This window comes from Phyllobates terribilis, unplaced genomic scaffold, assembly GCF_046119375.1.
Source record: "Phyllobates terribilis strain yellow unplaced genomic scaffold, ASM4611937v1 Scaffold_3__8_contigs__length_932513732, whole genome shotgun sequence".
NCBI classification, from domain to species: Eukaryota; Metazoa; Chordata; class Amphibia; order Anura; family Dendrobatidae; genus Phyllobates; species Phyllobates terribilis.
The window spans coordinates 393,403,878-393,418,945 of NW_027362763.1; the positions used below are offsets into that span (position 1 = coordinate 393,403,878).

At 42.1% G+C, this 15,068-nt stretch overlaps 1 protein-coding gene across 3 annotated transcripts in view; it reads left to right on the top strand.

The window, feature by feature from the left end:
• Positions 1-15,068, top strand: part of COL19A1 (collagen type XIX alpha 1 chain) — a 1,587,177-nt gene that overhangs the window by 392,134 nt on the left and 1,179,975 nt on the right. For all 3 annotated transcript variants that reach the window (XM_073675502.1, XM_073675503.1, XM_073675504.1), the window contains exon 14: positions 11,581-11,634. In XM_073675502.1, coding sequence (XP_073531603.1) covers positions 11,581-11,634 — 54 coding nt within the window. The remainder of the gene's footprint in view (positions 1-11,580; positions 11,635-15,068) is intronic.

Consider the following 15,068-nt stretch of genomic DNA (forward strand, 5'->3'; position numbering starts at 1 on the left):
CAAGCTGGCCCTAACCCCTTTATTACCCAGTGAGCCACCGCACCAGGGCCCTGGATGAGTTGGGTACAGCGCCAGAAGATGGCGCTTCTATGAACGTGCCATTTTCCGGGGTGGCTGCGGACTGCAATTTGCAGAGGGGGTGGCCCAGAAAGCTTGGGCCTCCCAGCGCTGCGGATTCCAGCCCCCAGCTGCCTAGTTGTACCTGGCTGGACACAAAAACAGGGCGAAGCCCCACGTCAATTTTTTTTTAATTATTTCATGAAATAATTTAAAAAAAAAAAAAGGGCTTCCCTATATTGTTGTGTCCGGCCAGGTACAAATAGGCAGCTGGTGGTTGGGGGCAGCCCGTTCCTGCCTGCTGTACCTGGCTGGACACAAATATAGTGCGAAGCCCCACGTCAATTTTTTTTAAAATTATTTCAGGAAATAATTTTTAAAAAAGGGCTTCCCTATATTGTTGTGTCCGGCCAGGTACAAATAGGCAGCTGGGAGTTGGGGGCAGCCCGTTCCTGGATGCTGTACCTGGCTGGCATACAAAAATATGGCAAAGCCCACGTCAAAATTTTTGGGAAAAATTAATTAAAAAATAAATAATCATTTAGGGACTGCATCTTTATTAACCCCTCAAGTGACATTTAGTGTTAAAATAAAGGATTTATTAAAAATAAAATTGGCGTGGGATCCCCCATAATTTTAGTCTCTAGCGGAGGTTAAGCAGACGGCTGGGGCAGATGTTTGAAGCCTGGGAAGGGGGTAATACCCACGGAGCTTCCCAGGCTGCTAATATCAGCCTCCAGCTGAATACCTAGCCTTTACTAGCTATTAAAATGGGAGACCCCCCCCAAAAAATGATGTGGGCTCCCCTCTATTTTAATAGCTAGCAAAGGCTAGGCAGACAGCTGGGGGCTGATATTAATAACCCAGGAAGGGTGCCATGAATATTGGCCGCCTCCCAGGCTAGAAACACGAGCCGTAAGCCGCCCCAGAAATGGCGCATCCATAGGATGCGCCAACTCTGGCACTTAGCCTCGCTCTTCCACGCTGCCCTGGTGCAGTGGCAGGGGATAATAGGGTTGGGGTTCATGACAGCGCCAGCTGCCATGAAGCCCAGGTTAGTAATGATGGGCGTCTATAAGACACCCCCATTACTAACCTACAAAGTGTTAAAAATAAAAAACACACACTACACCCAGAAAAAAATAATTTATTTGAAATAAAACACAACATTTTATTTAATTCTTAGTTTACTAAAAAAAAATAGTTACCTGTCCACGTTCCTGCGCTGATCTCCCATGCACAGCTGTCAAATCTGGAGATGGTGACAGCTGTGCATGGCTGCTGTAAGCTCACGCTGCCGGGAACACGTCCGCTCCCGGCAGCGGGAGCCACTGACTGAGATCACCGGAGTGCATTCAGGCAGCGCTGCTTCGGTGACCTCCTTTACGGCACTGCTGTACCGTGGGAATTTCTCACTGTACAGCGGGGCCGTAAAGCAGCTAACCGGAGCAGCGCTGCCTGAACTCCGGCGAACCCGCTCATGCAATGACGGGGCTGCTTTACGGCCCCGTCATTCTAGCGGCGGCAGCGGTTCAGAGCGGTCACATTCTATGTGGCTGCTCTAAACTGGAGATCTTCGTGGGACACTCGTGGACTACTACGGAGGGGTAAGGATAAGGTTGTGGTTTATTATTTTATATTTTATTACAGGAGATCGATGGATTTGGGGAATTAGGTGTCTAGGTGAGTATAGGTGTATTTTTTTATTTTTTACTTTAGTTTAGGTGGCGATCGGCGGGGACAGGTAATGTATGAACTAATTTATTTTAGGTAACCACTGGCCACCAATGACATGTATTTAAAATTTTTTGAGGACCAAAAACAAAAAAAAAATATGGGGGCCTAAAAAAATAAAACATGTATAGGGGCAAAAATATAAACCTATGGGGGCCAAAATAACATATGGGGCAGTTTAAATAGCAGGATCAGGCTGATGGGAACTACTGCTCCCATCAAGGTGATCCTGCTGGCACGAGTAAACGGGGGACAGACATAGGCCGATGGGAGTAGTAGTGTCACATCGGCCTATGTCTGCCTGCACGCGCACACCCGCACACATCGCACAGACCAATCATGACCGGTCTGGGAGGTGAGGCTGACCTGTGCGGCTGTGGGAAAGTTCATGTGAGTTCATGCAATGCAGTCAAGCATGAACTCACATGAACCCTCTGAGGGCACCGCGGCTACTTCAAATGAACAGCTGATCGGCATCAGCTGATACCTCAGCTGTTCATTTGAAATAACCGACGGGAAAGCGCAGCACAGAACGGGAAAGCCGGCGGTGAAGTCTTTTCACTGCCGGCTTCCCTGCCCGGGTCCTTCGCTCCCTGCTCCTTGGTGCTGTGCTCCCTGCCCGGTCCTAACTTACGATCGGGATGGGAGGTGGCGAGGGGAGCAGTATGGGGCTGTGTGATTGTTTAAAAGCCGGCGGCTTTTTACCGCCCGCCGGCTTTTAAACAATCAGGAGAATTCTCCCACGCTGGGATGGCATTCTGGTGACAGGCTGGATCGCAGCTGAGCGCTGCCGTCCAGCTTGTCATTCTTCAGAGACACTGCAGAGCGCAGGCATTATGGGAACTTCCGATTCCGGTATTCGATATTCTAAAAGTATCGGAATTAAGTATCGGAATTCCGATACCGCGAATATCGGCTGATACCCGATATTTCAGTATCTGAATGCTCAACACTACATATCACCCATCCTCGATGTTTTCTCCAGCTGATATACAACTATCAGTAGCAACAACTGGCAGCCCTTGCTCCCATGTAGTCTACAAACAATAATGTACTATGGCTTGCTACAAATATTAAAAGTTTGATAAGTGAAGATGATGATTAGAAATGTTAATCTGGTGTTAGCAGTTAACACAGTTACCAATGTATAAGAACAGTGGAGGATAAGTGGAGTTGTCACTGTTTAGTCCCAAAGTCCATGTACAAAATGTATTTCAATAAAAATAATGTATCGACTTGTAAACTGGGACTAATGGTATAATAGCTCATATTACTCCAGTCTGAAATCTAAAATCAATAAAAATGAAGAACAGTTACATTAACATGCTATTGGAGAGTGTTCTCCTTATGTTAAAGGGAACCTGACAGCTGATACATTCTGGATGATCCACAGGCTGCATGTATCAGACACTAGCTGCAGGATTTTGGTCATGTAAATTTGACTTTGAAATACTGTTGTGTTTCAGAGAAAATCAGACTTTAAAAAGTCACCAAGCACCAAGGTGCACTGGCAACTAGTCAAAAGGCTAGTCCCCAGCGGCATCTCCACACCTGCTGCCAGTGAGTGACAGTTCTCTTCTTATATACGCATACAGGGAAAAAACTGTGACTCAAATAAAGTGGACGTGGAGAAGCTGGCAGCTTTTAAATTTAGTTTTTCATTGAAACATTGCATTGAAATCAAATGGCCCGTGGATCAGCTGTCAGATTCCCTTTAAATGGCTGATCCTGTGTATATAGCATACATATTTGAAAGGACCACCAACTTTTGGGAGTAAGTTGACTCATATTCAGTAACTTTCATTAACTAAGATTTGAAGAGTCATGTTCATGCAAAGTTATCTTCCATTTTATTTTGCTACTGGAGGGGATCAATACCAACAGATTTCGCTGACAAAATGGGTTTTCAGAAACCCCTTATTCTCACTCTACTTTGGAGGTCTCTGGGGTGCTATACTGTGGACCATTTAGTTATACAGAATATTTTTGTCACTCTCCATAATGTAAACTGTTCTGGCATGAGAACTTAACTGATTGGATGTTGTCTTTTGCCAAAAACATTTGAAATGTTTCTTAATCATTCTATATTTCATTAGGAAATACTTTCCATATTATGTATGCACAGGAAGAGCAAGTCATTGGATCTGTAGAATTTTAGATATAATTATAATATAATACGATACATTTATCCAAGAATTAACAAGAAATCCTTTTCTGTTTCCATTCCAGAGCCATTGTCCATTTAATGTAGATTTAATTACATGTTTTTGTGCCAATTGCATGAGGTCTGATGTGGGTTTTGTTATCCCTGCTGTAACCGTATCCAAGTTTTATGAATGCTACAATCAAGTGTAGCTGCTAACATTGATGAAATCTAATGTGCTGTATAAAAGAGGGGAGGACGCATGGTGAAAGGCAATAATCTCAGCTGGTTGCAGCTGTTGTACTGCTGTTGAAAAGTGTAACACCAGCAAGTGAAAAGTAACATTTCATACAGCCCCACCGTAATGAGATAGGTATCAAGTGTTCGTGACAACTTAACAAAACTTTACTTTCACACTGTGAAAAAAAGAAAATGAAATGTGTTTTATAATGTTATAGAAAATATTCATAGCATATGTAATGAATACACCAGGAGGTCGAGTTACACATTACGAAAGTTATATCATTAGCACCTAGTAAAATGTCACTTCTGCTAAAAACAGAAAATGTATGAAAAAAAACATGGAAATTTGTATCCATTTTACTATACACTTTGTGCAAAACATCAGGGATCCATATAGTACTGTTAGTTTGGGTTATTAAAGCCATATTTAGCCAGAATATGTGACTGCAAAAATGGACCTGTATTGTGCTTATGTGAACTTAACATAAATACTGAACGATGAGAAAAACTCAGCCATCATTGATACTAGTGTTTTTTATTAGGTTCAAAACCACATAGAGCTTTAAATAAATAAATATATGAACGTCACAAGGGATCTACCTGTAGATACTAGTCAACCAGTAACAATCTCTTGTGGACACTTCTTCAGATTGTTTGATGTATCCAGATGATTAATGTGGAAAGACATAGATCTATGAGAGTGGTTGACTGTAGACACTGAAAGAAGTTGTGGTCACACATACACACAAGGGACTTTGGGACTCCCCATCAGTTTTTTCTTACAAAACCTGTATGAAAGAATGTTCTTGCTTCTTTCATGCCTCGAGTCAAAACAAATTAAAACTGATTTTGTTCCACCTATCAGTCTAATATGTTAAGGAACTGTCCTGATTTTCCTGGTCTGTAACTTGCTATACACTGTTTTTGAGAAGGCTGCTCTTATTCATCAGTATACTGTAGCACTATAGGTGCTAGAACTTCATTCCTCTTTCATACAAGCATGCACTATCCGTTTCACTATTCAATGGTGTGCCTGCTGTGTGATGAAAGACAGAATCTCTGATATGTCAGGATGCAAGGTGACAGACAAGGGAGAAGAAGCAGAAAAACAAAAACCCATCACTTCCTGGCAGTAGGCATTAATTTAGACAGAAGTGTGACATCTAGTGGTAAGCGTTTAAAAGGTGATTTTCAGGGATAATTCAATACAATTATAATTTTTAATAAAGTGATTTACATATAATTTATAGTTTTTTTGGCTTGCTTTACTGGTAACCAATTCTCCATGCTTACTTTCTGGTAGACGTTTGCTGGGTTAGTGCTTATATTCTGCTGCCAATAATTACAAGCTTGAGCCTCTTATGAGACAGAAGGTATAGCTGTACAGACTAGCTCAGATTCCCATTAGTCTATACAGACAATAAAATCGAAATAGAGAGCAGGACCAAGAATAAGTTCCAGGAAAAGTATTTCTTTATGCAGTTGTAGGTTTTATTCTATAGCGGTCTATAGTTTATTGACAGACTTCAATGCTAGATGCAAGAGAACATTTCCACAGGCTTCCTGCTGACCTTCTCTGTGCTTCCAGCAGGAACAATTTTGATATAGAGGTCTCTATGGATGCCGCAGATTCTATTCTCATTCTGTGCCAATCTGCACTCTTAAAGAAGTGAAAACGAAAAAGTGCTCACAATGTGCTAAAGTGTGCACTTAGACTAATCTAGACAAATGACACATAGTGATATATGACACATAATAATGTAGACACAGTTATTGCCAACTTCTCAGCAACTTATTTCTGATCTTAAAGTTGAAACTCTAATAGCTCTATTTGAGATCTTTGTGTGTGGTGAAGAACCTGTTTAAAGCAAAAAATAGGAGTAATTGTGTAAATTTCATTTTTATTTTAAAGGGTATGTTTGTAGTCAGAATGAAGAATTTCATTAATCGAGATATTATTATTATTATTATTATTAATAATAATAATAATAATATTTTTTGTAGTAGCTGCTTTCTCTCTCCATGCACATAAACTAATAAAGTTACACTGAACACTAAACACAGAAAATACACAAAAAAGGTACCTAGTAGAGATGAGTGGATCAGTCCGTAGAGGATCAAGTTCGAGTCAAATTTCCTGAAATCCGTGGATTCATGTGAATTTTAACAATTTGAGATTTGATTTGCAGTTCACAAAAATAAAAAAAAACCTTGCCCAGCACCATTTCCCACCCTGCTGAAGCATCAGAGAGCAGGCAAATGTCATTTTGTATTGCCGCATCGACCTCCCCATAATGCCCTGCAGCTATGACATCTTACAGATTATCATACATTGTATAGTGGTGGTCAGTACCTGGGCCATCGCAGATCCGTGGTTCCCAGTGGAGCACAGCTTGTGCAACACAGTCATTTACTACCTCCAGAGTCTCTGAATAAGGCCACGGACGCACTATCAGTATTTGGTCAGTATTCGGTCAGTATTTTTTCTCAGGAATGGGAGTCAAAACCAAGGAGTGGGTGATAAATGCAGAATTGGTGACTTGTTTCTATTATACCTTTTCTCTGATTGTTCCTCACCTGGTTTTGGCTCTTGAGAAAAAATACTGACTGAATACTGACCAAATACTGATGGGCCAGGTCTAAATCTATCTCTCCTGTAGAGTGTAAGGTCTTTTGATCAGCGGGGTCATCTTTCTCTATCGTGCCTGTAGAGTGTAAGCTCTTATGATCAGTGGGTTCCTCTCTCTCCCTGTAGTGTGTAAGATCTTATGATCAGCGGGATCCTCTCCCTCTCCTGTACAGTATAAGTTCTTATGATCAGTAGGGGTTCTTTCTCTCTCTCCTGCAGAATGTAAGCTCTTATGGTCAGCATGGTCCTATTTCTCTCTTCTGTAGAGCTCTTTAACTCAGCAGGGTGCTCTCTGTCCAGTAGAGTGTAATCTCTTATGGTCAGCAGGGTTCTCTCTCCTCTCCCCCCACGTGTATTTTTCGAGCAATTACAAGCTTTCCAGTATTGAGATTTGTGTGAATTTATTAACCGTAAATCAAATTTTGGAGGACATTGTTAATTTCAAAATATCTGCTTATCGCTAGTACCTACGGTACTTTAAAATCCTCCTTTTTAATTATCCCATTCATTTTTTTCCTCTGCTTTGTTAAATATCCATAATTTTAATTACTTTTTCACTGACATAGACTTATGAGGGCTTATTTTCTACAGGACAATATGTAGTTTTGAATGACATTACTCATTTTACCATAATTTATGGATTAATGGCAAAAAAATTCCAAGTGTTGTAAAATGGTGAAAAACACGCAATTCCACTATTGTTTTTTGGGTTTTAATTTTACAGCATTCATTGTACAGTAAAAATGACCCAGAAGCATCATTCTCCAGGTCAGTACTGTTACAGTGATGCCAAAGATGTATAGGTTTTTTACTATTTTATTGGCTTAAAAAAGCCACTTTGTTACCATTTTGGCAGGATGCTTCGGGTCATTGTCCATTTGTAAGACCAATGTCTGCCCAAGCTTTAACTTCCTGGCTGATGTCTTGAGATGTTGCTTCAGTATTGCCACATAATCTTCTTTTCTCATGATGCCATCTATTTTGTGAAGTGTACTAGTCCCTCCTGCAGCAAAACAACCCCACAACATGATGCTGCCACCCTCGTGTTTCACAGTTGGGATGATGTTCTTAGGCTTTCAAGCTTCTCCCTTTTTCTTCCAAATGTAGCGATAGTAATTTTGCCCAAAAAATAAAATTTTAGTTTCATCAGACCAAAGGACATGTCTCCAAATAGTAAGGTCTTTGTTCCTGTGTGCATTTGCAAACATTAATCTGGCTTTTTTATGTTTCTTTTGGAGTAATGGCTTCTTCCTGGCACTGTGGCCTTTCAGCCAATGTTGATAAAGTACTCGTTTCACTGTGGATATTGACACAATCTTACCAGCTTCTGCCATCATCTTCACAAGGTCTTTTGATTTTGTCCTTGGGTTTATATGCATATGTCACCTCTGGGACACAAAACCCGTCTCCTTCCTGAGCGGTATGATGGCTGGACATTCCCATCTCGTTTTTACTTGTGTATAATTGTTTGTACAGATGAACGAGGCACCATCAGGTATCTTGAAATTGTACCCAAGGATGAACCAGACTTGTGCAAGTCCACAATTCTGTTCCTGATATCCAACCTTTGCTTCTCCTGCATTAGCTGTTTCACCTTCTCCTGAAATCTCTGCACTTCCTTTCTTGAGACCTCTGCTTCTTCCGTATCCACAGAGCCTTTCTTCACTTGGTACAGCTCTAACTGTACCAGGGAGAAATGATCTTTCATCTCGCACAACTCATCTTCACACTCCGCTTTGTCAAGCTCCAATTGAAAAACTTCCTCTTTATTTCTCTGGAACATTTCTTTCCATTTGTTGATTTCCTCGCTGCTTTCCTCCAGTTCTCGCTGCAAGTTCCTCACAACTTGATTTATTTTCTGCCGTTCAGACTCCAGGCTCAGCTTGTCCGTGGATACGAGAGGGGGACTTTCTCACCTCATTTAGCTCTTCCTGACCGAACTCTCTTTCTACTTTCGTAGTGTCACCGTCAGCTGTGGGGTCTGTATCACTTCCCATGGTATTATGGACCAACAAGTCACCTCCCGCTTTGATGTCAACCCCTTTTACTGGAGCTATCCAGTTATCAACAGTCAAATTGTCATTTTTAGGCGGTGCCAACCCACGACCAGTAGCCAATTTTGGTTTTCTATGCTCCACCCTCTTTTGAGACTCCGCCCCCTTTTGGACAACCACACCTATAGGGGGTACTTTAACAAAAAAAAACACAATAGTCTTAGGACCCAGTTCTCAACATATCTTACTGCCTCCCTGGGCACTCTGTGATAGTACCGGCGCCACAGGAGAACTCAAGGAATGGTCTGCTGCCACCTTTTTGTAAAGGGCCAACAGCTCCTGCCCTTCCCGTACCACGTCCTGTTGTCGTTTCTCAAATGCCTGCTGCGAGTCCTGTTGTCGTTTCTCAAATGCCTGCTGCTGCGATTTTAACAGGCACTTTAATCGTTCAATAGCTTCAGTCTCATTTGCTGCTCCCTTCACAGCCTTCTTTATCAGCTCCTGCATTTCTTCAGGACACTCCACTTTGCTGCAGAATGTTTGCAGCCAGTCATCTAACCACTTCTCCTTTCCGTCCGGGGATACTGCTCCATTCATAGCCACCGCGGTACGCTGTTCACACTAGACAGTTCACACCGCTCTCCCCGGAATATTTTCGTGGCCCCATCAAGCCACAGCAAACCAGGTTTGAGTGCGACGATAATTTTCGTAACCCCACCGAGTTACAGCCAGATGCTTTAATCTTCGTGGACCCGCCGAGCCACAGCAAACCAGGTTTGAGTGCGACGACAATTTTCGTAACCCCGCCGAGTTACAGCCAGATGCTTTAATTTTCGTGGCCCCGCCGTTACCCCTAGCAACCAGGCTGCAGTTGCCCACATTCACCAACCAATTGTAAGGTAGCACTATTCATCATGTTGAGGGGCACTCACTTCACCGGGTCAATTAAAGCGCACATGCAATGTTTTCCGGTAATATGAAGTCCAGCAGTTTATTACACATCATAAACTGCTTATAACATAGTCTATCTCAGTGGCTAGCAGGAAAGTTACACATGTAATATCCTAGAGCCTTTTCAGTGGCAGCTATGCCCGCTTGGCTTCAGATACAAACTTCAGCAAGGTACAACAACATATTCATTCATTCATTTATTACATTTGCTGGGTCTTAGCTGCTTCTATCAGCTCTGTTCTGCCACAGCTGTGGATTAAGGCTCCCGAGACGTGGTCTCCAGGCCACGTGCCTTCCAGGGCTACTGGTGTCCCAGACCCAGGGATCAGGCCTCTTGCCTCTCCAGGCTACTTTTGTCCCAGACACAGGGACCAGGCCTCTTGCCTTCCAAGGCTACTGGTGTCCCAGACACAGGGACCAGGCCTCTTGCCTTCCAAGGCTACTGGTGTTCCCAGACACAGGGACCTGGCCTCTTGCCTCTCCAGGCTAATAGTGTCCCAGACACATGGACCAGGCCTCTCGCCTCTCCAGGCTAATGGTGTACCAGACACAGGGACCAGGCTTTACCACCATTTCAAAAACCACCAGGATTTATATATCCTTCTGTGCTCACAGAACCTGTGGTGATGTCACAGTCATGTGATCAGTCACCTGAATGGGAGGTACGTGGTCAGCCAGAACACACCCCCTCTGACATTTTGACAGTGCAGCAAGCCACTGCATTACAATGTGTGTAATATATATATATATATATATATATATAGTAGATGTTGTGCTGGGCCAAGAACTCTGCCCCTGAGTGGAGTGCATTTTCTATTACTTTCACTGTCCGTGTCGGACTGTGATGCCACTTGCCCACCAGTAACCAACTCCAGGGCCCCATTTTCATTTACACGCAAGTCTGACATTATCCACAACCACAAATGTATATAACAATGAACTGGGTAGATTATTAAATGAATAAGATGCTGCCTCTGTCTGTACATAGTGATTCAAGTATATAGTGCCAAGTACTGCTCATATAAGAGGGTGCTTGACCACTCCTGCACAGGGGTCCACCGGAGGATTCTCCTGTTCTCCTGTGGGCCAGTCTAAGCCTGTTTTGTTGGCCAGTATGTTGTATATGACTAATCTCTCACACTTTATCTAGTATTGCTAGCTGGCATGTTTCTTTTACAATTATCTACATCATTTTATTGTACATGTTGTGCGGCATTATTAAAGTGTTCTTGGCATCAAAGACTACTATTACCTTTAAGTGGCCTGGAGACGTGCAGTTGTGCGTTTCATGTCCCTAGTTGCTCAATCTCTGTAATTTGATCTACAAATGTCACTAATATTATAAATAAAACAAACACTTACATGAACCTTATTTGCTTTTACTTTCAAGTGTTTATAGATGAACAAGGGAACTTAAATTTCCAATTTACCTCATGAAGCATTTTGCGAGCTTGTTAAAGGCCAACTAACAGCTAAATCAGAACTATTTATTCCTCCACTAATTTAATTCAAGTGGGTATTTAAAATCTCATAACTCTAAATGATGCTTCTTCCAGATGGTAAATTAATGTAATTTTAGCAAGAAGAGAAGTTGCACAGATATCTAGTATTTAGAACACTTGCTGATTTAATGCTGTGCACCCACCAATGCACAGATGTTGCTTATCATTTTAGTGCCAGCCTGTCTCTATATTTCCACTTACTGTGATCTGTGGAATGAAGATTGGAGGGTATTGAAGATCTAACTTGTTTGCATTATTATCACCGTGTTATTAATTCAGCAGTAATGCACACAATTTTCAATTATAAATATGTCTTTTTTTCCACAGGGTTTGGATGGTATTCCAGGCCTTCAAGGTCCAATTGGCCCCAAGGGAGAAAAGGTAGAATACACTTGCCATTAAATTTTGGTTGCAAATCAAATAATTGCCCATATAAAAATGCAATTATTGTTTCAAGGATATTAATTTATGAAGGATATAAATGTATCTGATGTATTAGAATGGTATACATTGGACCTGTGCACTTCTCAGTTTAGGGAATGTTAACAGTGCATGATATTCTTAAAGGTCTATAATGTAACATAAAATGGAAATATTGACACTTTTCTATTTGTCAGATTATCTTTCATAATTATATCAGAATCTGTATAATAATGTCTAATTATATAAGCAAGGTAGAATAATTAAAAGAAGCCTGACAGCTGACAATCCACGGACAGTATGTATCAGGCACTGACTGAGTGATCTCAACCAGGTATATCTGACTCTGGAACACTGTGGCACTTCAGAGAAAAGCATATTTTAAAGCCACATAAAGCCTCTCCCATTGAGTGACAGATCTCTGCTTGTGTGTGTGTGTTTATGAAGAGACCTGTGAATCACTGACAGCAGATGGGGAGAAGCTCACAGGGACCAGCCTTTCTGACTAGTCTGCCGTGCAGTTTTGTCCCCAGTGGCTTTTAAGGTATGTTTTCTCTGAAATGCTGCATTGAGTCAAACATACAGTACAGACCAAAAGTTTTGACACACCTTCTCATTTAAAGATTTTTCTGTATTTTCATGACTTTGAAAATTGTACATTCACACTGAAGGTATCAAAACTATGAATTAACACATGTGGAATTATATACTTAACAAAAAGTGTGAAACAACTGAAAATATGTCTTATATTCTAGGTTCTTCAAAGTAGCCACCTTTTGCTTTGATGACTGCTTTGCACACTCTTGGCATTCTCTTGATGAGCTTCAAGAGGTAGTCACCGGAAATGGTCTTCCAACAATCTTGAAGGAGTTCCCAGAGATGCTTAGCACTTGTTGGCCCTTTTGCCTCCACTCTGCAGTCCAGCTCACCCCAAACCATCTCGATTGGGTTCAGGTCTAGTGACTGTGGAGGCCAGGTCATCTGGCGTAGCACCCCATCACTCTCCTTCTTGGTCAAGTAGCCCTTACACAGCCTGGAGGTGTGTTTGGAGTCATTGTCCTGTTGAAAAATAAATGATGGTCCAACTAAACACAAACAGGATGGAATAGCATGCCGCTGCAAGATGCTGTGGTAACCATGCTGGTTCAGTATGCCTTCAATTTTGAATAAATCTCCAACAGTGTCACCAGAAAAGCACCCCCACACCATCACACCTCCTCCTCCATGCTTCACGGTGGGAACCAGGCATGTAGAGTCCATTCGTTCACCTTTTCTGCGTCGCACAAAGACACGGTGGTTGGAACCAAAGATCTCAAATTTGGACTCATGAGACCAAAGCACAGATTTCCACTGGTCTACTATCCATTCCTTGTGTTCTTTAGCCCAAACAAGTCTCTTCTGCTTGTTGCCTGTCCTTAGCAGTGGTTTCCTAGCAGCTATTTTACCATGAAGGCCTGCTGCACAAAGTCTCCTCTTAACAGTTGTTGTAGAGATGTGTCTGCTGCTAGAACTCTGTGTGGCATTGACCTGGTCTCTAATCTGAGCTGCTGTTAACCTGCGATTTCTGAGGCTGGTGACTCGGATAAACTTATCCTCAGAAGCAGAGGTGACTCTTGGTCTTCCTTTCCTGGGCAGTCCTCATGTGAGCCAGTTTCTTTGTAGCGCTTGATGGTTTTTGCAACTGCACTTGGGGACACATTCAAAGTTTTCCCAATTTTTCGGACTGACTGACCTTCATTTCTTAAAGTAATGATGGCCACTCGTTTTTCTTTACTTAGCTGTTTTTTTCTTGCCATAATACAAATTCTAACAGTCTATTCAGTAGGACTATCAGCTGTGTATCCAACAGACTTCTGCACAACGGAACTGATGGTCCCAACCCCATTTATAAGGCAAGAAATCCCACTTATTAAACCTGACGGGGCACACCTGTGAAGTGAAAACCATTTCAGGTGACTACCTCTTGAAGATCATCAAGAGAATGCCAAGAGTGTGCAAAGCAGTCATCAAAGCAAGAGGTGGCTACTTTGAAGAACCTCGAATATAAGACATATTTTCAGTTGTTTCACACTTTTTTGTTAAGTGTATAATTCCACATGTGTTAATTCATAGTTTTGATGCCTTCAGTGTGAATGTACAATTTTCAAAGTTATGAAAATACAGAAAAATCTTTAAATGAGAAGGTGTGTCCAAACTTTTAGTCTGTACTGTACATGGCTGAAATTTTAAGCCAGTATTTGATACAAGTTGCCTATGGGTCAAGCAGCATGTCAGGTTCCCTTTAAGAGCATGTTCAAGTCAAGAAATTTTGAAGTTCACTGCTAGTGGACTAGTTAATCAGAACTGTCATATGAAAGGGAACTTGTCATAAACTTTAATCCACCTCATCAAACCATTTATAAGACTAATTAGCCTTTTAAAATATCCCTTTAAGGCCCCAAAGTCAAAGCTCAGAAAATCTCAACAGAACAGATTAACCCCTGCACTCCTAGAAGAAACCTGCACTGTTTGATGGTGAAGTCGTTCTAATCAATGTATGAGTATATGAAATCAGACACTGCATTCTTCTGGCCCCTCTCTGTCATGGTAAACCCGTGACAAGTACATTAATACATCACCAAAACCATCATCAGTATAAGGCTATGTGCCCACGTTGCGGACCTGAAGCATATTTTTTACGCTTCTCCCTGGCGGGAAAATCGCATGCGGATATTACATGCAGTTTTCCCTCCAGGTAGAAGCGTTTGTGAGGCGTCTTTGCATGCATTTCCGCATGCGGGTTATCAAGCACTTCTCCAAGCATCACTTGGAAAAGTGCTTGACAACTTGTTCAGAATGGTAAAAAATAAAAAAATAAACTTTATACTCACCTTCTGATGCATTCTCTGCCCCGTCCGGAGGCTTGAGCGGCTCACGCTGTTGTGTGCAGGACCTGCGGTGACGTCATTGAGTCATGTGGTGGGTCACATGACTCAATGACGTGGCAGGTCCTTCAGACAACAGCGCGACGGAGGGAAAACATCAGAAGATAAGTATAAACTTTATTTTATTCTTTTTTTTACAGGTTCTTTGGTACCCAGGTCTGGATGAGAGTCTCCTCTCATCCAGACTTGGGTACCATCCGCACATTGATTCCGCTGCGCTTCCGCAAAATTAATGAACATGCTGCGGATTTTTGACCGCAGCATATACGCTGCGGAAAAATCCGCAGCATGGGCATTGACATTGCGGAATGCCATTGGGGACCATGGGGTGCGGATATACATGCGTTTTTCAAGCGTTTACGCTGCGGAAATTCCGCAGCATATACGCTTGAAAAACGCTACGTGGGCACACAGCCTAAGCTTACATCACCAACTTAGTACAGCGATTGTAAGGTTAGGTCAGCACCATAT